Below are 26,091 nucleotides of genomic sequence, written 5' to 3'. Positions count from 1 at the left end.
CGCTTGTGTTTTCTCCTCACCAGGTTTGATTGTGCCCATCTCCACGATATATCCTAGAAAATTTACTCTGCTCTTCAATATCTGACACTTGCTCCAATTTATACGCAAACCACTTTCTTCTGCCACTTTCAATACTCGCTTTAATTTCTCCAAGCCCTGTTCTACACTTTTGCTGGCAATGATCACATCGTCCATGTACACTACTGCATCATCGTTTCTTATCGCCTCTCGAAGGACAGTCATTATAAACCTGGTAAACACTGCTGGAGAATTTGTGATACCGAAAGGTACAAACATGAACTCATACTGCCCATTCATAGTTACAAATGATGTGTACTTTTGAGATTCTGGAGACACAGGAACATGAAGGAATCCATTTGTCAAATCCAAAGTTGTGAAAACCTCTCCACCTTGAAGTTTCTCTAAAACGCAATCCATGTGTGCTGTTGGGAAATTATCTCTGACTATCTTTTCGTTCAGTTTCCGGTAATCGCAGCATAAACGCTTCTTCCCATTCTTCTTGTCTACCAAAACAATTGGCGAAGCAAACTCTGAAGTACTTGGTTTGATTATTTTTTCCCTAAGCCATTCCTGCACTTAATCATCCACTATCTTTTGATCACAATAGGCCAAACGCCTTGGTACTTCATTTCTAGTCTTCTATGTAATCAATAAATAGCAAGAGTTCATAAACAAGTGTGTTCATTCACGCAGTTAATGACACCATTACATTTCCTGTTATTAGATATATTTTTTTTGTTTTCTTTTTCCCCTATCATTTTTATAAAGTGTACCAAAAATAAATTTAAAAGATGGACCTATTGTACTAAACCTATTGGGGATACCACAATAAATAAAACGCACCAGAAAATCTACCTCTATGGTGGTGTGGAAACGATTATATTTATTATGCACTTAATATTTTCTTATTATTTTTAATATTATAATTGTGACATAAAAACGTATAGTTTTTAAATTAAATATTGGAATTAAACAAAGTATTTATATTTTTTGCATTACTTATAAAAATAAAATAAATAAAAATAAAAAAAAAAAACAAGAAAGGAATCTAACTTCGGCACGCCGAAGTTTATATACCCTTGCAGATAGAACTTCTATGACTAGGAATCCATACAATATAAAATATATACATTTGTGTTAAAAACAATGAAGTAATACCTGGTTTCATTTCATTCACCTATACATATTATATTTGCAACTTTACATTCACAGATTTGCATTTTTCTTCTACATCAAACGATCGTTTGTATGGCACCAAATTTAAGACTAATATAAAATGGCTATACCTCAAATTTGATGAAAATCTGTTGAAAACCGAAAAAGTTATAATTTTTAATTGTATTTATTTCTCGATCATTCCTATGGGAGCTATATGATATAGTAGTCCGATTTTCATAAAATTGTACACAAAATTGAAGAGTATAATAAAATGGCTGTATTTTAAATTTGATCCAATTCTATTGAAAACTGAAAATGTTAAAATTTTTTTTGTAAAAATTTTCCGATCCTATGGCAGCTATATAATATAGTCGTCCGATCCGGCTCGTTCCGACATATATACGAGTGAGAGTATATAGAAGGCTAACTACAAAGTTTCATTTAGATAGCTTCAAAACTGAGAGAGTAGAAACGGACAGACGGACAGAAGGACAGATGGACTTAGCTAGATCGACTCGGCTGTTGATCCTGATCAAGAATATATATACTTTATATGGTCGGAGGTGCCTCCTTCACTGCGTTGCAAACTTCTGACTGAAATTATAATACCCTGCAATGGTATAAAAAAGAATAATATAAACTAAATTCAAAACAAACAAAAACATGAATATGCACATGTATACATCAGCTGTTTTTGCTGCCGTTCTCGTCCTCCTCTCTACCCAACAAGCGGTCAGCAGCCCAAAATATAAAATTAAAATTAAAATGCGAACAGAAGCACACACATATTCACGCAGACATGCGCACTTTTTTGTTAAGTGTTTACTCATACATGCAAACGGATTCTATTTTTAGATCTTTACGCTCTCAACTTTGTGAAAGCAGGAAGAGCGCCATTGTCGTTTGAATCAAAACATTAGCCTCATATTGCAAAATGAATGTATGGTCGTGAGGCATCTTATAAATTGTATAGTCTTTGGTTATATCTAGCACGTTGGACGAGGTGGGGCCTACAAAGGTGTGTTCCTCCCCCACGTTTGCTATATATAAATTGGTAGAAAGAATAAAGTCTAAAAGTGACTCACCTCTGTTTTTTATGTCGGGGCTTCCCTGGGGTGCACATTGGCGTCTGCACCCACGATAAGTTGCTGGTCCTTTGGGCCAGGTTCTACCAGACTCCTGAGTTCTTCCGGTAGAGCTGTCCTATCGTGTGCCATATAGCAGGAAGCTACACCACAGTCAGGTCGTCCGAGCCGTAATGAGACATAAGGTTAGCTTGAAGACCCTTCCGTACGAGTACGGCGGTTCTGTTCCTGGTAACCGATGGTGTGTAGAACGCGTTATAGTTTGAGGATTTTAGTCCGGCGACGGCATTGCCCGATCCATGGCTCTTGGGCTAGATCTACATCGGCGGACCCTTGCTCCATGGCAATGAGGAGTTCCGGCGACGCGACCTTGCCCTTATGGGGTCTGAGCTGAAGCACCCTTAGGGACATGGGTACCGGGCGCAACTTCACGCAACGGGGTAACTATTATCGTCAGGTCACCCTCTTCCTACTCTTCGGAATCATTCGGCGTCAGTTCCTGGGCGGCGTCAACAATGGTTTCCAGACCTAGGTCATTGTCCACCTCGCCTGCCTTCAGGGTGTGGTCATCCTTATCCCCGGAATGGCGCTTTTTGAGTCGCAGGTAAACGCTACCCATGCCCCATTCCATCTTCTCGTATCTGGGATACAGGATGTCATCTGCCTCCTTGTTAATCTGGGTGACTGCGCATTGGCCCATTTGGCGCTTTTTGAGTCGCAGGTAAACGCTACCCATGCCCCACTCTATCTTCTCGTATCTGGGATACAGGATGTCATCTGCCTCCTTGTTAATCTGGGTGACTGCGCATTGGCCCATTTGGGTAACAGGCTCGTGATGTGCGGTACCTTCCCGTTTGCGGTTGGAATTTCGGCATTCTGACACTGCAGCAGCTTCAGCGCTTGGTCCCCTTGGATAGCAATGGGGAAGAGTACCTTCGCTTTTGGGATGGATGGGACTAGTTCCCTGTTCAACACCTTCAGCTTGGCCCCGTACCACAACGCTTCCACCGACCGTTCACGTCAGCCACTTTCTCGTCGGGTCATCCATACTCCTCAACTTTGTTGGCGAAACCGGCCGTTGATGCCATGTTAGGAAGCTTAGCGAAGTGCAGCCTGCTCTCTTCGATCCTTTGCTCGGCCCAGTTGAGCTTTACCTTCTTCTCTTCGGAGCCGGCTCTGGATTCGAAGGGCAGCTTTATACTGCGCCTTAGCCTTCTTTCCCTCGTTTAAACGCTTCGGCCCGTCCCTGCGCGGGGAGCTGGTGCCCGGTTCTGGCAAGCAAAGAAGGCTCTCTTCCTCCTCTTTCGAAAGCTGCACGCTCTCCAGTTCCAAGTCTGTAAAGACTACGGCACCCGTGCGGCTTAGCCTTCTCTGTGTCGTTATTCTGGCAGTAGCGTTAAAACTGACTTGACCTGCTCCCGTCAAATCAAAGGTGTGACCGCTGGCGACACGCTACATATTCATATTATATTTACAGTTTTACATTCACAGATTTGCATTATTCCTCTATATCTAACGATCGTTTGTATGGCACCTATACGATATAGTCGTCCAATTTTCATAAGATTTAAAACAAAATTGTAGAATAATATAATATGGCTATAACTTAAATGTGATGAAAATCTGTTGAAAACTGAAAAAGGTTTAATTTTTAATTGTATTCTCGATCGTTCCTTTGGGAGCTATATGATATAGTAGTTCGATTTTCATAGAATTTTACAAAAAATTGTATAATAATATAAGATGCGTATACCTTAAATCAAATTGTGTTAAAAACTGAAAATGTTCTAATTTTTTTTTTTTTTAATTTTCCGATCCTATGGAAGCTATATGATATAGTTGTCCAAACCGGAATATTTACGAGTGAGAGTATAGAGAAGACTAACTATAAAGTTTCATTCCGATAGCTTTGAAACTGAGAGACTAGTTTGTGTAGGAACGGCTAGACAGACAGAAGGACATGGCTAGATCGGATCGTCTGTTGATACTAATCAAGAATATATATACTTTATATGGTCGGAGGTGCCTCCTTCACTGCGTTGCAAACTTCTGACTGAAATTATAATACCCTGCAAAGGTATAAATGCAGTGTCCTCTTTTAGGAAGTTGTAACACCGGATTTGATTTAGTGATATTGTTTAATGCATTCAACTTGTAACTTAATTTAATCTTAATTTAACAAAACGTGGTTATCTTAATTTAGAACGTCCGAGTATATTCTATCGAAGGGAATCAGAGACTTAGTATGTGAGTCCGCTTCTGGTAACTTTGGCCACCCTACCAACACTATCGGATCCCACATTCGGCCTTCCTGATTCTTGATTCGACCCGAATGGTTTCATATACTCTGCAACCGTCTTAGTCCTATATGGCCCTTCTCCTTGCCCTATTCTTTCCACGTCGTAACGTGCATGATTATTGACTTTGACTACTTTATATGGTTCTAAATACTTTCCTTTCAACTTCAAGCCTGTCCCGTATTGGGTGCGTTTAATACTAAATCATTCAACTCAAACTTACGTTCTACCTTTCTTTTAGAATCGAATGCCATTTTATTTTTTGTTTGAATATCCTGAATATTCTACCTTGCTATCTCTCGTAACCTTTCCCTTTCATCCTGTAGCTCAGAAATCAGACAATCTTCGATAAGTTCTTTCAATTCCTGATTACTTGAAACACGCATATCCAATCCAGTTAGCAACTTGAACGGGGAAACTTTCGTGCTCCTCGGCTCAGTGTTGTTAATCGCCTGTTGCACTCTGCCTACCTGCTTATACGAGCACCCTGGATTTTCCTGGCTCAGTTTCGATAGCAGCGGGACCACTATCTGATGCATACGCTCTACCTGTCCGTTACCCCTGGGAATTCCTGTCGCGATTAGCAAGTGTTGTATTCTCTCCTTTTCGCAATACTCTTTAAACAGGTGTGAAGTGAATGCAGCACCTCGATCTGACACGATTCTGTATGGATTACGGAAAAGAACTGATTGGCGCTCCAAACAACTCAAAACTTCTTCAACCCCAGTGCTCCGTGTAGGGTATAACCATACATACTTTGAGAAAGCATCGACTATGACGAGAATGTGGTTATAGCGCTTCTTGGTTATCTCCATTGGGCCAACATGGTCAATATGGTATGTAACCAACGGTTTGTCCACTTTCCAGCTTTTGTATTCACTAAACTGCACTCTACACAGCTCTCAACAATCTTCGCTATCTTCTCTTTCACCTTGGGAATGAAATAAGACTTCTCGACCAATTCTTGAGTCTTTTTTGATGAAAAGTGTCCTTGCTTGTGGGCGTTTCGTATGATTTCGTCTTCCATAAGCGATGAAACTACAAGCAGCTCCCTATTCGGATCTTTGAATAAGATTCCATTCGATGTATAGAAGTCTTCATACTCTTTTATATCAACAACACTCTTCACGGCCTTGGTCCAATCATCTCATAGCTGAGCTTCTCGCAAACGGTGTATTAAGCTATCTGTCACAACAAAACAAAACACCCTGCTCAACGCATCTACATGTCTCATCTTGTTACCTGACCTACGTTCAATTTCATAGTCGAAGTCTTGAAGGTACATTGCCCAACGCGAAACCCTGAGCGGAATCTCTTTATTTCTCATAGTCATGGCAAACGCATTGCAGTCTGTGACTATTTTAAATCTTCTTCCAAGAACGTAGACTCGCCACTTTACCAAAGCTCCAATAACTGCAAGGACTCCGAGTTCATACGAATGGTACTTCTCTTCGCACGGCTTGGTCTTCCGACTCATATAGAAAATTGGGTGCCACAAGCTATCTTCCTTGTCACGCTGAAGTAACACAGCTCCGAATCCAAATTTTGAAACGTCAGTATGCATTTCCGTTTCGAGTGCAAGGTCATACAACTTAAGAACGGGCCCATTGATTAGCGCTGTTTTCAATTTATCAAACGCTTCTACTTGCTTTTCTTTGAACTCAAACTTAGCTTCTTTACGTAATAGATCGGACAATGGCTTAGCAATCACAGCATAATTTTCTACGAACCTTCTAAAATACGAAGTCAAACCTAAGAACCTTTGGATTCCATTTTTATCTCGAGGGATCGGAAAATTTGCAACCGCTTGTGTTTTCTCCTCACCAGGTTTGATTGTGCCCATCTCCACGATATATCCTAGAAAATTTACTCTGCTCTTCAATATCTGACACTTGCTCCAATTTATACGCAAACCACTTTCTTCTGCCACTTTCAATACTCGCTTTAATTTCTCCAAGCCCTGTTCTACACTTTTGCTGGCAATGATCACATCGTCCATGTACACTACTGCATCATCGTTTCTTATCGCCTCTCGAAGGACAGTCATTATAAACCTGGTAAACACTGCTGGAGAATTTGTGATACCGAAAGGTACAAACATGAACTCATACTGCCCATTCATAGTTACAAATGATGTGTACTTTTGAGATTCTGGAGACACAGGAACATGAAGGAATCCATTTGTCAAATCCAAAGTTGTGAAAACCTCTCCACCTTGAAGTTTCTCTAAAACGCAATCCATGTGTGCTGTTGGGAAATTATCTCTGACTATCTTTTCGTTCAGTTTCCGGTAATCGCAGCATAATCGCTTCTTCCCATTCTTCTTGTCTACCAAAACAATTGGCGAAGCAAACTCTGAAGTACTTGGTTTGATTATTTTTTCCCTAAGCCATTCCTGCACTTAATCATCCACTATCTTTTGATCACAATAGGCCAAACGCCTTGGTACTTCATTTCTAGTCTTCTATGTAATCAATAAATAGCAAGAGTTCATAAACAAGTGTGTTCATTCACGCAGTTAATGACACCATTTAATTTATGAAATGCATTACATTTCCTGTTATTAGATATATTTTTTTTGTTTCCTTTTTCCCCTATCATTTTTATAAAGTGTACCAAAAATAAATTTAAAAGATGGACCTATTGTACAAATATTTCATTCTGCGCGAGTCTGCGATTTCGTTTCCAAAAGATTTTGTAATAACATTGATTTCCGTTAAATTAATTCTTATACAGTGATGTTCATACACTACCAGTATTTGAATTGGATTGCTTGAGAAAAGTAAATAGACAAAGTCGGAATCTGTGTATGTTATTTGAATTTGATAAGTGTAGCCCGTGGTGAATAAAAGAAACATCATTGTACAAGAGGTTCCTGCGGAAGTTTAACGGTATTAGTTATCTTTTTATACCCTTGCAGGGAATTATAATTTTAGTCAGAAGTTTGCAACGCAGTGAAGGAGACACCTCCGACCATATAAATAATATATATTCTTGATCAGAACCAACAGCCGAGTTGATCTAGCCATGTTCGTCTGTTCGTTTCAACGCAAGCTAGTCTCTCACTTTTGAAGCTAGCTGAACGTAACTTTTTAGTTTATCTTCTATATACTCTCACTCGTATATATGTCGGATCGGCCGGTTCGGACGACTATATCACATAGCTTCCATAGGAACAATCGGATTATTTTTACAAAAAAATTATAACATTTTCAGATTCCAACAGAATTTGATAAAATGTGAGATATAGCCATTTTATTAATCTATGTATCTATCTATGTAACGCAATCTTTGAACACTATTTGCAAGAGTTTCCAAATATCTGATAAACTTGAAAAATTGCATATTTCTCAAGGACCGATGACAATGCAATAATTTGATACAAATTTTTCAGTATCCTGATTAGGATCGTCAGGATTGATAAATTCTTTTATAGATCTTCCGTAAAGGTGTAAGAGTGACAAAGCTAGCGCGCGATCTGCGCATGCCTGGAGTTTCGGATTTACTCTTTCGCTCGGGCAGTTTACGGATACTCTATTTCGTGAGATACTTTTTCACGGTGGTTGCATTTTCAGCCTATTAGTTCAAACAGCATTACTTCCCATCACTCGTGTGAAATAATGTTTAGATAATTAAGCTGTCTTAAAATAATATCATTGTGTGAATTTTGTACGATTGCAATCGATTGCTGTAAAGTGATATTGCATATTCAACTTTTATTCTTAATGTAATATTTAATCGCACCAGAAATTAATTGAGACTAATTGTTTTGAGAATTATAGCTTGACGGAGTACCGTTTAGCTGTAAATGAATTTTTAAGCTGACAGTAAAATTTTTAAAAAAATTTAAAAAAATTTAAAAAACAAGCGTTTATAGGTACCCACACTACAAAATAGAAAATAAATAATAGTATAAAAAACTAAAAAAACACGCTTTTATAAATAACCGATCTAAAAAGAAGAAACTAATTTATAACTACAAACAAAATTATTAAATTTAGAACAATAATAAATAATTACAAACAATATCACTAAATTCAGAGTTAAAAGCGTATGACTAGTTCTCCAGGTGGGCAAGCCTTGACTCCAGGGTTAACCATTCAAAAGTTTCTCATTGGTGAGCCATGGATAGGTGTCTTCTAGTAAAAGACTTCTCTTCGTAAAAACTTTTCAATTAAAGTCGCAGCTAGCATTTACAGCCAATACCATTACCAGTATCAACTTCAGAATGGTGGGATTATACTTTGCCATGGATAGTGGGAACTAAATTTTTTTAAGGTAACCAACTGTAAATGAGCCAATGGCCATCAGAAGCTTTAGTTATACCTTGCAATCAATCTCACAGCCAATAATGGGTCACATAGGAGCTGTTGAAAGCATTACTGAAAAATAGTCGCTGATGAACATTGCTCTACAATCAATTGCAAATCCTTTCCTCTTGTTGCATAATAAAATCTCTGCTTTTGATTGTGAAGAATGATTGTGCATTTTTAAACAATTTTCTGACCATTTGTATATCGAAACTATTGGAAAAACAAGAACTGATACCTGCTTTCATTTCATTCACATATACATATTATATTTACAGTTTTACATTCACATATTTGCATTTTTCCTCTATTTCTAACGATCTTTCCTATGGGAGCTATGTATATGATATAGTAGTCCGATTTTCATTTAATTTTACACAAAATTGAAGAATAATATGAAATGGCTATAACTTAAATTAAATAGAAATCTGTTCAAAACTTAGAAAGGTCTAATTTTTAATTATATTAATTTATCGATCGTTCCAATGGGAGCTATATGATATAGTAATCCGATTTTCTTGAAACTACACAAAATTGTAGAGTAATATAAAAAGGCTATATCTTAAATTTGATCAAATTCTGTTGAAAACTGAAATTGTTATAATTTTTTTGTGAAAATTATCCGATTATTCCTATGGCAGCTATATGATATAGTCATATATGATATATATGATATGATATAGTCCGATCCGGCCCGTTCCGACATATATACGAGTGAGAGTATATAGAAGACTAACTGCAAAGTTTCATTCAGATAGCTTCAAAACTGAGAGACTAGTTTGCGTAGAAACGGACAGACGGACAGAAGGACAGACGGACAGACGGACTGACGGACAGACGGACAGACGGACATGGCTAGATCGACTCGGCTGTTGATCCTGATCAAGAATATATATACTTTATATAGTCGGAGGTGCCTCCTTCACTGCGTTGCAAACTACTGACTGAAATTATAATACCCTCCAAAAATAAGAAATAATTAAAAATCATTAAATTTTCATATGCCAAAAACATTTTATTATTCAAAATAAGTTTCTCCTTTAAGCTTTTAGACACTATTTTCTCGGGTGACTTCTGGCCCAAGCACATAGTAGTTAAGGAGTACGTGGGTAAAAAAAAAGAAAAGATGGATGGGAGTGCAACTATCCATTCCGGCACAAGCTACAGTATCCACTGTTGTGTTGTGCCTATCAGAATACTAGGGGCTTACGCAGCAAGCTCTCGAAGCTGTATTCTGATAGCTTTACTTCTTGGTAAATGCCGGAGATACTCTGCTCCAAAATTCTTTTAGCTCACTACACAATTTATATATATATATATTAGGTCGGCTTTTCAAGCGAGGAGGTGGAGTTTTAATTTTCGTTGACTCCTGCCTTATCTCGGAACAGGAAAGGTCTGAAGATTTCACGGATATAAAATTTATCTGTGTGAAACTATCATTTGCAGGTAGTTTTATTTATATCTCTTATTCGTATATCCCTCCATCGCCTGAAGAGCCAACTTATTGGAAACACCTTTCGGCAATTCGGGCCGTTTCCAAAAGGCTTTCAGATAGTGACCAACTACTGGCTCTGGGGGACTTCAATATACCTGGAGCTCGGTCTAACTTTACTTCTTTACTTTTGACTCATTGTAGGGTACAGTTTGTGCAGAACCCAAAACGATTTTATAACTTTGTGAACACTAAGCGTTAACCCAATTTATACCCTTCTTCGCTTAAATTCCATAATACCACCGCAAACTCTGACCTGGCCATAGCCGATCTTTTTGCGGAATTTTTTTAAAACAACTTATTCTCCCTCTACCACTTCAAGTCAGAGATAATAATTTTGCTACGCCCAGTTCAAACTTAATCTTCAGTCCCATCTTGAACAAAAGCTCTGTTATTTTAGATCTTCAACGTGTTAAGCCAATTTACTCACCAGGTCCCGATGGAGTACCAGGCTGCGTGCAGGTATTGTGCTGAGTCTCTGTATCACCCCCTTCTTAAGTTGTTTATCTGATCTTTAGAATCCTCAGATTTTCCCCTTATTTGGAAGGAATTTTTTGTTATTTCTCTCCACAAAAAGGTAGCAAATCGGATGCCAGTAAATATTGGGGTATCCCTAAGTTATCGGCAACCCCTAAACATTTTGAGAATGTAATCACTTCCCACTTGCAACACTTATGCGAATCCGTTATTTCTCCATGTCAAAATGGTTTTATGAGGCGAAAATCGACCACAACTGATGACTTATATGCTTAACGACTGCGCTTTGGAAAGAATCTCTCTTGTTGATGATCAAGGTGTCCGACTAGATTCTAAACTTTCGTTCTCCGAGCATATTTCTCGCATGGATTGCTAGGATTACAAAGACGCTTTTCACTTCATTAGTTCGCCCTTTACTAGAGTATGGTTCTTATGTGTGGAGTCCTCAATTCAGAGTCCATATTAATCGCATTGAATCTGTTCAAAAGAACTTTTTGCTGTTTGCCCTCCGAGGCTTAACCTGGGATGCTGACTTAAGATTGCCATCTTAATTAATTAGCCCTCCCTAGCTAACTGTAGAAAGATTCTTGGCGGCGTATATTTACACAAACTCATTCACGGGGACGTGTCTGCCTGCTTGCACAGCTCAATTTCCATGTTCCTCGACTAACGACTAGATCTTATTTTCCCTTTGTAGTACATCATAAGAGTTCGAAGTACATGAACCCTTCAGGGTTTTATGTACCGATTACACTCGCCTTTTTGATTATGTTGATGGCATTGAAAGGCTCTCTAAATTAAAAACCTTATTACTTGTAGTATTAGTTCGTAATGTATCCTAATTTTCCTCGTTCTATTGTCCATCTCTCGCATCTATCTAGTACGTAAAAGTGCCGTACGTCACACGGCTGCGCCCCTCGGTCGGTTGGGCGGGAGGTGGGCGTGGGATTCGTTCGCGAAAATAACTAATTAATAATAACTCATTGATAAAGACAAACTTGGATGCCACTGATTTAACTAATAATTAATATATCCATTTGTTTACATTCCTTTTTTTATTATTCTTATTTATATATCGGCGAAAACCCTCCACGAGGGCACCGGCTGGGCAATGGGCACTGTGTTATCCCATTCAACGGAAACGCTTGCTCTGTCCGGGGTTTTGCGGAGTCAAACTAATTCGATTTAATTCCTCCCGCCTAAACGTTGAAATAACTCATTCACCATGGCTGTAGTGGTTGGTTCCCCGTAAAACCAACCAGTTTATGGATACCTTAAAAATGGAGGAAATAATAAAATCAACCGGAGCTGGGATGTCAAAATGCGGTGGAAGGCGTGTGTAGTATGTGCATATATTGGCAACATTAAGTTGCATTAAATAAATAAACAAACTCCAGTGGACGTGAAATAAGATCACCCACTTATGCCAGACGCTAACTCAGCATTCCCACGCTGACCGCTATCAGCCAATTATGCTGCACTCTAAGCCAGCATTCACACGTTGACCGTGTGCAATATATATATATACCCATAAGACTTTCTCTCCCTTTAACATAATATATAATATATATATTCGCCTGCGCTTCTGTCGCTGCCAACGGCAGCGCAGTGGCATGCCATTATTATGTACTTAGCCTAAGTTCACTAAATTTTGTTGAATAAAATACATTCTGAAAATGACTACTTATGAGCACAGACGTACTAACCAAATTTAACAATATATAAAATTATACATGGCGACCGTGACAAAGAGCAAAAGTTCTTCGGATCAAATATAATCGGTCAAAAACAAGAAAAAAAAATTTATATATATATATATATATATATAAATATTTAATATATATAATATTTAAAATGAAACAATTTAAGAAAACTGCCAAGTGATCTTGTGATCAAGCACCAAGTGAAGTTTGTGAAAGTTTATAAAATTATCCACAACAATATCAAATATTTAAATAATATATTTATTTAAATATAAATCGAAAAAAAAACAAAAGAAAATGAACTGATCGAAGACGTTTATCTGAGACAGACGTCAAATGTTTGGAGCAATGTATGTTGATATAAAAAAAAAGACGAGCTACAGAAGAACTAATAAATATTAAATACAACCACTGTGGTGCGCAGAGCCGCACACTACAGCGACGCTAGAACAGCGGATGAGCTGGTACAAAATATAAACGGGTGGTGAGCATAGAGCCGCTCACTGGTACGTCGAGGGAATATTGAATGACCACCGAGCCGACTTTTGAACACCCTGCTCCTGTCGAGCAAAGGGACCTGCCAAGCCTTGAGAGGCAATAGAGGCAGATCCAACCGCGGGACCAAAGCCCTTGACCATAGAGGAATACAAGGCACGAACAGCAGAAGAAGCAAGGTGGCTGCCGGATTAAATTGCTCAGCGCAAGGAAATTAAACATCGAGTTGCTGAAGACGGCAACCAACGAGGAAGACCGACAGCGATACAAAGAGCGCCTTGCAGCTCTTAACAATCAATTTCGTACTGCGAAGTAAAGCGGTGAGCTGCGTTAAACGCCATAGCTCCAACCGCCCCAATATTAATAACGTTGCCAATGCGGTTTCCGCTGCAACAAAAATTACTAACTTAATAGGGCCTCATTATCACCACTAACACATTATTCTCAGTCCTAAACTTAATATAAGTAAAATGTTGTAAGCTTGCTAATTTGCTATTGTAAACTGAGGATAATGAATTCATTCATTAATTAGGGAAATTATATAGGGTTTCAATATAAAAAAAAGAGAAAAAAAACAATTATTCAAGATATATCTATGTCTTTATCGAAAATTGCTTGCCAATCATAACACTATGGGCGGCAAACAAGCCAAAGCGGACGACAACACCGCAGATGTTGTAAATACGATCGAAGTCGTGGATACAACCCCACATTTAAACTCACTCTATATGATACTTTTGATTTTAGTCATAATATCAGCTATTAACCTAGCACTAAAAATATATATTCTTCAGAAGAGATCGTTGAGAAAGACCTACATGAGTCGAGCCAATGATTTAGAAAGAATATAAAAATAAATAAAATTATACATGGGTATGGTCTGCACCTGTGTCTATTAATAATGTAATAGTTGTGTTTGTTTTGTGGTTTTTAGCTTTAATAAAGATACTCAGATTTAGGTTCAAGTTAATCACCTTTACTGCTGATTGCTTAAGGGGGTCTGGCTGTTTTCCGATTGCACGTTGCGCACATTTTGGTTGCAGTTCAACATTTTGGTTTAAATTTAATTAAGAAAACCGTTGTTTTCGTTTGATATATTCTGCAAAGAGTCTTTTGAAATGGCTCGAACCGAGTTGGAGAAAAAAGCTAAGCACCAAGGAAAGAAACGCAAGCACGAGGCGACTGGAGATGCTGAACATGCGGCTAGAGACGACGAAGTGGCGACCAAATCTTTGATCCTGGAGCCACAGGGAGAGCCATCGGCAACTGTCAATGATAAAGCAACCAAACGGCAACAGCAGGAGGACGACATCCAGACAAACAAGAAACACAGCAAAAAATCTGCTTCAGAGAAGCACATTGCTACAAATGGTGGCGAGAAATCTCCCAAACAAAAGTCCCATAAGAGAAAACAAGCCCAGGCCGAGACCACAACTGTCCTGGAAAAACGCAGCAAGCAGGATACCAACTCTGACGATGACGTCAACGAGGAGGAAACGCAACCGACTGAAGCCCAACTCCGTGAAGCTACACGTCCGGAGAATGCCAATGAGTGGTCACAGTGCACAAAAAAAAAAGCAAAAGCACCAGCACCTCGAAGCCCAACGTAGCCAAAACTCTAACAAGGAGGCCAAAATCACCAAGGAATACCTTGTGAAATTCATCAAGCTCCGCCAGATCTCCATCCAGCAGACGGCCTTCGATGAGGACAAACTAGAATCAGAGTTGTGGCCGTTAGCTCTCGAGTATTTGGCCAGCTCCCAGGGAGCAGCGCGGGCCAAGATAAGCAAATTAGCCGAGGAGGTGATTCAGGAACTTGACAAAAAGGGTGAGAAGCTGGAGGATGAAAAAGAGCGCCAGAAGCTAATCGAATCCACGCGGTACCAGCGGGCGCGTGATATGCTCCAAAGCTTCGACTAGAGTTATCTGTTATTGTTAAGGTATTTCCTAGAATTTAAATGAAAACCGTAGTTTTTTTTACATTAACATACAAACAACAAAAAGTTTTTGTATATTAAGAGCAAAGTTCAATAGTTCAATTTAATTTTGACCATGTTTCACAGACTTATTATCCTTAACGGCTTTTACAAAAGAATTATGTATAATTGTTTTAATTTTTATAATCCTTTTGATCTGTAAAAAATATATACTTATGTAATATAAAGTTTGCAGTTATAGATATTCACAAACAAAAATAAACAAAAAAAAAAATCGTAACATACGTGATGGTCATAATACAGACCATCTCGAAAGAATGTTAAGGTAACACCACAGAAGTACAGGTGCGATTACATCGCTAAAATGAAAATATGTACATGGAATGGAAAAATCTTGTAATAACTATAAACAACATTAGGGATGCTTTTGATAAATCATATAAATGCATCATCAGACGCTTATTTTTCATATAAAAGTATTGATAACGCAATACAACGCGTTACAAAAACTAATATTAGAACACAAAGGCAAACTCACTGAAGAACATAAAGCTCAATGCTTAAAAGTTCTCAGTTCATTCGGCAGAAGACTACATAATACTGGTGTTAGACACAGTATCATAATAGAAGTCCCAACCGACATAACCAATATAGCGGAATTCGACGAAAACCAGCTAAAAGACCTGGACGAGTCAAAACCGCAAGAGGATTTTGATATCGAAAGCGATATCGAATCCATAGAAGAGGTAAAGCCAAACCCATTACAACAAGTTACAACAAACATGGCCAATACAATGGAAGCTCAGAGGGCATACCTTAAACAGGTATCCTCCACAATACCTGAATTTGATGGTAAGAAACTCCATCTAAACAGGTTTGTGACAGCACTAAAATTGACAGATCTAACCAAGGGAGACCAGGAAAAGTTAGCTGTAGAGGTCATCAAGACCAAAATGATTGGACCATTGACGTATAAAGTCAAACAAGCAACATCTATACAAGCAATAATTGGATTATTTCAGGCAAACATAAAAGGCTAATCACCTGACGTTATAATAGCCAAATTATTAAATGCCCAACAAAAAGGCAAGACCGCGTCCCAGTACGCTACCGAAATAGACAACATGCGTAAGCAGCTTACATGTAGAAGCAGCTTACATAGACAGCGGATTAGACGCTGATAATGACGACGAATTCGCGACAAAAGAGTCGATATCGGCAATGATAAAAAACAGTGCCAATGACTCACTTAAAATGATTTTGACAGTGTAACGAATTGCTACACTCAAAATGAATGTTACAGGCAAGTTGTTAGCTCGAAATCGGAGCGCACGCAAAATATTTTTCCGGCTTCGGCTCGTCGGCTACGGGAGTGATGGTCTTGCTCGGATCTCGGGTTGCCTTTGCATAATTTTAAACAGAAATAAATGCGTACAACAACAAGCTTATACCGGGACAGAGAAGCAGACAACACATAAATAAAAGTTGAGGAAAAGTTGAACTCTTTTCGGCTTACTTGCCCCTCTTCAGCACTCCTGGTGTCCTGGAGGCTCTAGTTTGCCCACCCTTCCTATGGTCGCTCCCATCCTCAGCGCTATATAGCTTAAGCGACCCCTTTCACAAGTGCTGCCCTACATCACAACGCATGCCAGCTGCGGCCAATTCTCGACATTTTAAAACATTATAATAATTTTATTTAAAACTAGAAAAATGTAAATTCGTTACTTAAAATAGAAAACGTAGATAGACAATTAAACATTAAAATTTAGAATAAAAATCTATATATATATAAATGCTCTGTTCGTATCTACTTTTTTTGTGGACTTGAAAAGTTCTGAACCGTTTAAGCCCAAATTTTTACACAACATGCGTTGAGGTTCCAGCTCGGTTATTGTCTGCTTTTGACGTTGATAGCTTATCTGCGGTTGCGAATATATCAATTTTTTTAGCGTTTCCCCGTGCCCCTACTGCTGCGCCCTCCACAGGCAGCCAGCTGAATCAAAGCATTTCCTGTCAAACATTCAAAACATATTGAAAGAAGAAAGTTGAAAAGTTCTGAACCGTTTAAGCCCAAATTTTTAGAGAACATGCGTTGAGGTTCCAGCTCTGTTATTGTCTATTTTTGATGTTGATAGCTTATCTGCATTTGCGAATATATCAATTTTTCGCGTTTCCCCGTGCCCCTACTGCTGCGCCCTCTACAGGCAGCCAGCTGAATCAAAGCATTTCCTGTCAAACATTAAAAACATATTGAAGGAAGAAATTGGAGATACAAATTTTATTTTTTTGATTAGGTTCAGTAAGAAACGAAGTCATGCCACCCAAGAAGTCGAGTTTGGGTCGTCGTACTCCCAATACAAAAGCAAACAGACGTAAGATTACGAATATAACTGACAAAGAACGGGCCTCCATCCGAGAGACTGAGCGGCTGAAAGCAATGCAGATGCACAACGAGGAATCAGCAGAAAGACGAGCAGATAGGCATGAGAGAAAACGATTGAGAGTTAGGCAGTCGCGTTCTGCAGCAATCTATTTGATTCACTCTCAAAATAATGAACGCGACAGGGCAAGGGTAGCTGAAGCGCGTTTACAGCTTGCAGCAGATCAAAACCTGCAATACAATCGTCTTGCATTCAGATATAATCCAACTGTTGATTATTGCTCGAATCGCAATGTCGTTATTGGCCGGATGCATCAGGTGTTCACATACTGTCAGGCTCTCAAATTCAAAAACGAACCAAAAAGGATTGTGTTGCGCTTTCGGGAAAGTGAAATTGCCTCAACTTGAAGCACCACCAGAGCCTCTGCACTCTCTATTTATTAAATTATAAATGCGCAATTCATGCCAACTTTTAAAATCAAAGGACAAATCTATCACAAAGCAGGTTCCCTGCTTCCGTTCCCTGACAGCGAACACAAATTTCTTCAAATGTACTTAATTGGTGATTATGGAGATGAAGTAGATGCACGTTACGGAATTAATACCTCGCTGAAGAGGCACATTATTTCGCAGCTACAGAAACCTTTTTATGAAAGGAACAATTTGGTGCGTTTGTTCAAAACAGCCATCGATATGATGCCTTCGGATACCAATAAAATTGTCATTCATGCTGACGAAACTTCGGTCCGAGGAATATATCCATTTCGGTCAATACAACCAACGTTGGAAAGCTCACGATTTTGCCATCCTCATACATAGGTAGTCCACGCCACATGCAGGAATATGCTCAAGATGCCATGGCATATGTTCGTTGCTACGGCCGTCCAGATTTATTACCTTCACATGCAATCCAGCTTGGGACGAGATAGTACAGCTGTTATTTCCAGTCCGTGTTTTTAGACAAAAGCTCAAGTCACTGATGGATTTCATTGTGAAACATGGAGTTTTTGGATCTGTGCGGTGCTGGATGTATTCAGTAGAATGGCAGAAGAGAGGATTGCCGCATGCGCACATACTGATTTGGCTGTATGATAAAATTACTCCAGACGAAATTGACAATGTGATATGCGCTGAGATTCCACGGGCAGAGGTTGATACAGATTTGCATGCAGTTGTCATCAAGAACATGATCCATGGTCCATGAGGTACCCTCAACCCAAGTTCACCATGCATGGTAGACGGGAAGTGTTCCAAGCGATATCCTTGAGCATTTACAGCCAACACCGTAACAGGGACGATGGATATCCTCTGTATAGGAGACGGTCAACTGAAGATGGAGGGACTTCGGCAACTTTAAACATGAGAATTGGTGATATTGAGGTAGACAATCGTTGGGTGGTTCCATACTCACCACTATTGTCAAAATCATACAAAGCGCACATCAACGTAGAATATTGCAATTTTGTGAAATCGATTAAATATAACTGCAATTACGTGAATAAAGGCAGCGATATGGCAGTTTTTGGTGTTCAGGCAGAAAATTGTGACAGCAATGCAGTACGAGTTGTCGATGAAATCTCTCAATACCAGGCTGGAAGATACATAAGCAGCAACGAGGCTGCATGGCGAATTTTTTTGTTCCCAATTCATGAACGCTATCCAGCTGTAGTTCACTTGGCAGTCAATTTGGAGAATGGTCAACGTGTCTATTTCACAGAACTAAATGTGCAAGAAAGAGTCCTGAATCCGCCTACGACAACTCTGACTGCCTTCTTCACCTTATGCCAGGAAGATGCTTTTGCCATAACCTTGATGTATTCAGAAGAGCCCTCTTAACCACAATATGCCACAGAGAAACGCGGCAGGGTACAGCTAGTAATAAATAAAAGATTAAAAATACTAAAAAAAACATGCTTTTATAAATAACCGAACAAAAAAGAAGAAAATAATTTATAATTACAATCAAAATTATTAAATTCCGAGCAATAATATATAATTATAAACAGGATCACTAAATTTTGAGTTAAAAGCGTGGAGTGCATCCGGAGACACGGTAGTATCTCGCGCCAAGTACCTTATTATTATTTAATTTTTATTTATTTTTTTTATGTAATTAATTATATCAATCATTGTTTTAACATGTATTTAGTTCTACTATTGCTGTGAATTTGTCATTTGACTAATATACATAATGCTGTCACTAAGCACAACGTTTAAATACATACGTGACGAGATATTCTACAGCTGCACCGTTTTTGTTAATCTAATAAATTTTTGTAAATATCAGACATTTTCTTTTATATTTTATGTTCACAGATATGTATTCATCATTGTTTGTAACAATAGTTAAACATGTACTTGGCAAAGCATTAAACAATGAAACTGTTCTTTGTAGGATTTTTCTATAATTTTATTATTCTCCCCTTACAGATAGTTGCCCTTAGAATATTTGTAACATTGATAATAGATACTCCCCACGCTCTTAACTCTGAATTTAGTGATCTTGTTTATAATTATATACTAATGCTCTGAATTTAATAATTTTGTTTGTAATTCTAAATTATTTTCTTCTTTTAAGTTTGGTTATTTATAAAAGCGTCTTTTTTTATTTTATATTTTGAATGGTGGGTACCTATAAACGCGTGTTTTTTTAAATTTTGTAAGCTATCACTTATTTTCGTATTTTATTTTATTTACCGCAGATCGCGCGCTCCACTACGGAGGATCTATAAAAGAATTTATCAATCCTGACGATCCTAATCAGGATAATGAAAATTTTGTATCAAATTATTGCATTATCATCGGTCCTTGAGAAGTAAGCAAAGCATACATACAACCCAAACTAATAAAAGCGTATTAAAAACGGCTGAGCCTGGAACCCCAGAGCACCCGAACGAAATGTCTGGAACCCCAGAGTGCGTTCGGCTGTTTCGAGTTCGAAGCATTCGTCCGAAACCAAGCACAACAAGAATTCACTTTTCAGTCGCAGATCGACCGCGGAACGATGAGCAGGTGTGCGGTTCTTCGTGCTGTGCTCTCGATTCTGTTTTTTTTTTATATTCGACTTTATTCATGTTATTTTAGATTGGAAAAAACACCTAAATTAAGATAAATAACTAGGAACGGGGCATGGACCCATATTGTGCGCTATGGTCACAAAGCAATGCTTCGCACAATTGAAGGCCTCTTAGCCCGTCCGCTCCCTTTTACCCCTCTCCAGCCTTTAGCCTTCGCTTCCCACATCCTGGGAGTCTCCATCATCAGCGGCACCAGCGTGTCCACCCTGATCGTTGCTCCCTTCTCCAGGGTGGCCCTCTCATCGTCGAATCGGCGGCACTCGAACACTACGTGGTGCACATCCTCAGCAACTCCAGATCCACACTCCGGGCAACCATCCTCATCGTCATGGCCGAACCTCTTGAGGTAGCTACGGAAGCAACCCTGCCCACTCGAAACCTGGATCAGGTAGAAATCCACCTGCCCATGCTTCCGCTCCATCCATGACTCTAAGTTGGGGATCAGCCTGTGAGTCCAGCGGCCTTTGGACGAGGCGTCCCACTTCGCCTGCCAGCTCTCATAGCTCCTTCTTCTGGCCGCGCTTTTCGCCTCGACCTTAGCTCCGCCTCCTGGGCCTTCGAAACTTCCTGCCGTCCCACTGGCAATCTTCTGGGCATACTCCAGGTGCTTCCTGAAAGACAGCCGTGTGTCGATTAGGACGCCGAGGTATTTAATCGCCCTCTGCGATCTGATCACGGCTCCACCGACCCGGATCTCGGCCGTTTCCACCGCTTTTCTGGTCGATATCAAGACTGCCTCTGTCTTGTGCGCCGCTAGTTCCAGGCCAGCGCTCGTCAGCCATCCCTCGATCGGTCCGATCGCTTCGTTCGCCAAGTCCTCCGCAGCGGTGCGCTCCTTGGCGGTTACGACCACTGCCACATCGTCGGCGAACCCGACAACAGTAGTGCCACTGGGCATAGGGAGTCGCTCTCAGGCTCTCAAATTCAAAAACGAACCAAAAAGGATTGTGTTGCGCTTTCGGGAAAGTGAAATTGCCTCAACTTGAAGCACCACCAGAGCCTCTGCACTCTCTATTTATTAAATTATAAATGCGCAATTCATGCCAACTTTTAAAATCAAAGGACAAATCTATCACAAAGCAGGTTCCCTGCTTCCGTTCCCTGACAGCGAACACAAATTTCTTCAAATGTACTTAATTGGTGATTATGGAGATGAAGTAGATGCACGTTACGGAATTAATACCTCGCTGAAGAGGCACATTATTTCGCAGCTACAGAAACCTTTTTATGAAAGGAACAATTTGGTGCGTTTGTTCAAAACAGCCATCGATATGATGCCTTCGGATACCAATAAAATTGTCATTCATGCTGACGAAACTTCGGTCCGAGGAATATATCCATTTCGTAATACAACCAACGTTGGAAAGCTCACGATTTTGCCATCCTCATACATAGGTAGTCCACGCCACATGCAGGAATATGCTCAAGATGCCATGGCATATGTTCGTTGCTACGGCCGTCCAGATTTATTACCTTCACATGCAATCCAGCTTGGGACGAGATAGTACAGCTGTTATTTCCAGTCCGTGTTTTTAGACAAAAGCTCAAGTCACTGATGGATTTCATTGTGAAACATGGAGTTTTTGGATCTGTGCGGTGCTGGATGTATTCAGTAGAATGGCAGAAGAGAGGATTGCCGCATGCGCACATACTGATTTGGCTGTATGATAAAATTACTCCAGACGAAATTGACAATGTGATATGCGCTGAGATTCCACGGGCAGAGGTTGATACAGATTTGCATGCAGTTGTCATCAAGAACATGATCCATGGTCCATGAGGTACCCTCAACCCAAGTTCACCATGCATGGTAGACGGGAAGTGTTCCAAGCGATATCCTTGAGCATTTACAGCCAACACCGTAACAGGGACGATGGATATCCTCTGTATAGGAGACGGTCAACTGAAGATGGAGGGACTTCGGCAACTTTAAACATGAGAATTGGTGATATTGAGGTAGACAATCGTTGGGTGGTTCCATACTCACCACTATTGTCAAAATCATACAAAGCGCACATCAACGTAGAATATTGCAATTTTGTGAAATCGATTAAATATAACTGCAATTACGTGAATAAAGGCAGCGATATGGCAGTTTTTGGTGTTCAGGCAGAAAATTGTGACAGCAATGCAGTACGAGTTGTCGATGAAATCTCTCAATACCAGGCTGGAAGATACATAAGCAGCAACGAGGCTGCATGGCGAATTTTTTTGTTCCCAATTCATGAACGCTATCCAGCTGTAGTTCACTTGGCAGTCAATTTGGAGAATGGTCAACGTGTCTATTTCACAGAACTAAATGTGCAAGAAAGAGTCCTGAATCCGCCTACGACAACTCTGACTGCCTTCTTCACCTTATGCCAGGAAGATGCTTTTGCCATAACCTTGATGTATTCAGAAGAGCCCTCTTAACCACAATATGCCACAGAGAAACGCGGCAGGGTACAGCTAGTAATAAATAAAAGATTAAAAATACTAAAAAAAACATGCTTTTATAAATAACCGAACAAAAAAGAAGAAAATAATTTATAATTACAATCAAAATTATTAAATTCCGAGCAATAATATATAATTATAAACAGGATCACTAAATTTTGAGTTAAAAGCGTGGAGTGCATCCGGAGACACGGTAGTATCTCGCGCCAAGTACCTTATTATTATTTAATTTTTATTTATTTTTTTTATGTAATTAATTATATCAATCATTGTTTTAACATGTATTTAGTTCTACTATTGCTGTGAATTTGTCATTTGACTAATATACATAATGCTGTCACTAAGCACAACGTTTAAATACATACGTGACGAGATATTCTACAGCTGCACCGTTTTTGTTAATCTAATAAATTTTTGTAAATATCAGACATTTTCTTTTATATTTTATGTTCACAGATATGTATTCATCATTGTTTGTAACAATAGTTAAACATGTACTTGGCAAAGCATTAAACAATGAAACTGTTCTTTGTAGGATTTTTCTATAATTTTATTATTCTCCCCTTACAGATAGTTGCCCTTAGAATATTTGTAACATTGATAATAGATACTCCCCACGCTCTTAACTCTGAATTTAGTGATCTTGTTTATAATTATATACTAATGCTCTGAATTTAATAATTTTGTTTGTAATTCTAAATTATTTTCTTCTTTTAAGTTTGGTTATTTATAAAAGCGTCTTTTTTTATTTTATATTTTGAATGGTGGGTACCTATAAACGCGTGTTTTTTTAAATTTTGTAAGCTATCACTTATTTTCGTATTTTATTTTATTTACCGCAGATCGCGCGCTCCACTACGGAGGATCTATAAAAGAATTTATCAATCCTGACGATCCTAATCAGGATAATGAAAATTTTGTATCAAATTATTGCATTATCATCGGTCCTTGAGAAGTAAGCAAAGCATACATACAACCCAAACTAATAAAAGCGTATTAAAAACGGCTGAGCCTGGAACCCCAGAGCACCCGAACGAAATGTCTGGAACCCCAGAGTGCGTTCGGCTGTTTCGAGTTCGAAGCATTCGTCCGAAACCAAGCACAACAAGAATTCACTTTTCAGTCGCAGATCGACCGCGGAACGATGAGCAGGTGTGCGGTTCTTCGTGCTGTGCTCTCGATTCTGTTTTTTTTTTATATTCGACTTTATTCATGTTATTTTAGATTGGAAAAAACACCTAAATTAAGATAAATAACTAGGAACGGGGCATGGACCCATATTGTGCGCTATGGTCACAAAGCAATGCTTCGCACAATTGAAGGCCTCTTAGCCCGTCCGCTCCCTTTTACCCCTCTCCAGCCTTTAGCCTTCGCTTCCCACATCCTGGGAGTCTCCATCATCAGCGGCACCAGCGTGTCCACCCTGATCGTTGCTCCCTTCTCCAGGGTGGCCCTCTCATCGTCGAATCGGCGGCACTCGAACACTACGTGGTGCACATCCTCAGCAACTCCAGATCCACACTCCGGGCAACCATCCTCATCGTCATGGCCGAACCTCTTGAGGTAGCTACGGAAGCAACCCTGCCCACTCGAAACCTGGATCAGGTAGAAATCCACCTGCCCATGCTTCCGCTCCATCCATGACTCTAAGTTGGGGATCAGCCTGTGAGTCCAGCGGCCTTTGGACGAGGCGTCCCACTTCGCCTGCCAGCTCTCATAGCTCCTTCTTCTGGCCGCGCTTTTCGCCTCGACCTTAGCTCCGCCTCCTGGGCCTTCGAAACTTCCTGCCGTCCCACTGGCAATCTTCTGGGCATACTCCAGGTGCTTCCTGAAAGACAGCCGTGTGTCGATTAGGACGCCGAGGTATTTAATCGCCCTCTGCGATCTGATCACGGCTCCACCGACCCGGATCTCGGCCGTTTCCACCGCTTTTCTGGTCGATATCAAGACTGCCTCTGTCTTGTGCGCCGCTAGTTCCAGGCCAGCGCTCGTCAGCCATCCCTCGATCGGTCCGATCGCTTCGTTCGCCAAGTCCTCCGCAGCGGTGCGCTCCTTGGCGGTTACGACCACTGCCACATCGTCGGCGAACCCGACAACAGTAGTGCCACTGGGCATAGGGAGTCGCAGAACTCAGTCATACATGGTGTTCCAGAGCAGGGGTCCCAAAACGGAGCCCTGGGGGACTCCGGCTGAGACTTCATATGCTCTGGAACCCATAGCCTTTCCACCTCTTGTCCGCTATGGCCGAACGTGCTATGTCCTTGACCATCTCAATGGCATCGAGCTTGGACCTCCCTCTACGAAAACCGAACTGGCTCGGGGGAAGACCTCCGGACTCCTCGATGGCAGCAGCCAGTCTGGCTGCCACGATCTTCTCGTACACCTTGCCAGTGGTGTCGGTCAGGCAGATCGGCCTATAGGAGGATGGCTCCCCCGGCGGCTTGCCCGGCTTGGAGAGAGGCAGTAGCTTCTGCCTTCCACCTCTCCGGAAAGATTCCCTCCTCCAGGCCCTTGGAGTACATTGTGGCGAACTCCCTCGAGTGAAGCGCGATAGATATTTTTAGAGCCCTGTTGGGTATGGCGTCCGGTCCCGGCGCCTTCTTGTAGCGCTCGCTCCTTCCCAACCGGATCACCTCCTCTTCCGAGACTTCGCAGGTGACATTAGGGTGGCGTTACGCGCTCGGCTCCACGGCCACCGGAGCTCCACGCGGTGACAGTGTTCGCGCGATGCCATCCAGGTCCTCGGGGTCCGATGGAGCTGTGCTGCCAGCTCTCAGGCCCTTGACCACCATCCGGTACGCTCCGCCCCAAGGGTCGTCCTCCGTCTCGTCGCAGAGCTGCAGGAAGCGGTCCCTCTTTGAGCCTCTTATGGCCAACTTGAGGGCCTTCCTTGCAATTTTGAAGGCCTCGCTACAGTCCAGAGCTCGCGGGGAGCCGCGCGCACGAGTCAGCTGCCTGCGGGCTCGATGGCAGGTGGATCTCAGATCGGCGATCCCGTCGCTCCACCAGAGTGCTGCGACTTCCCCGAAAGGACCCCCTCAGCCGCATGTTCTGGTCGCAGGCATGCTTCAGCGCTGCTGCCACATGATTTGCTGTCTCTTCGGCTCCACCCGGCTCACCTGTTACCATGCCTTCCAACGCATTTGTGAAAGTTCGGATGCTCCCGATGTAGACGTCGTGATTTAGGTTGAGCTGGATCAGCTGCATTCAGGTCTTGAACGGA

General features: G+C 40.7%; 3 protein-coding genes and 1 pseudogene across 18 annotated transcripts in view; 2 read left to right on the top strand and 2 right to left on the bottom strand.

Moving 5' to 3' along the window:
- Positions 1-26,091, top strand: part of rl (Mitogen-activated protein kinase rl) — a 198,743-nt gene that overhangs the window by 159,277 nt on the left and 13,375 nt on the right. The gene's annotated exons all lie outside the window — the stretch shown is intronic.
- LOC147644098 (uncharacterized) lies at positions 91-4,126 on the bottom strand. Its single transcript, XM_086830217.1, has one exon. It carries the CDS (start codon positions 3,079-3,081, stop codon positions 2,734-2,736), a length of 348 nt encoding a protein of 115 aa, XP_086686343.1. The 5' UTR covers positions 3,082-4,126; the 3' UTR covers positions 91-2,733.
- Positions 7,808-15,108, top strand: LOC110182855 (uncharacterized; annotated as a pseudogene). Its single transcript, XR_015271068.1, has one exon. The product of XR_015271068.1 is annotated as an uncharacterized LOC110182855 (transcript).
- LOC147644097 (uncharacterized) lies at positions 23,164-24,983 on the bottom strand. The gene has a single exon (XM_086830176.1). It carries the CDS (start codon positions 24,981-24,983, stop codon positions 24,162-24,164), a length of 822 nt encoding a protein of 273 aa, XP_086686302.1. The 3' UTR covers positions 23,164-24,161.

This window comes from Drosophila serrata, unplaced genomic scaffold, assembly GCF_035046125.1.
Source record: "Drosophila serrata isolate PLE 108 unplaced genomic scaffold, ASM3504612v1 contig_229, whole genome shotgun sequence".
Lineage (NCBI taxonomy): Eukaryota > Metazoa > Arthropoda > Insecta > Diptera > Drosophilidae > Drosophila > Drosophila serrata.
The sequence above is the reverse complement of the archived record's forward strand: the minus strand, read 5'-3'. Positions and strand labels throughout refer to the sequence as shown.

Excerpts from the sequence above, each read along its gene's own strand:
- LOC147644097 (XM_086830176.1), bottom strand. The coding sequence starts at position 24,983 with ATGCCCAGTGGCACTACTGTTGTCGGGTTCGCCGACGATGTGGCAGTG.
- LOC147644098 (XM_086830217.1), bottom strand. The coding sequence starts at position 3,081 with ATGGGCCAATGCGCAGTCACCCAGATTAACAAGGAGGCAGATGACATC.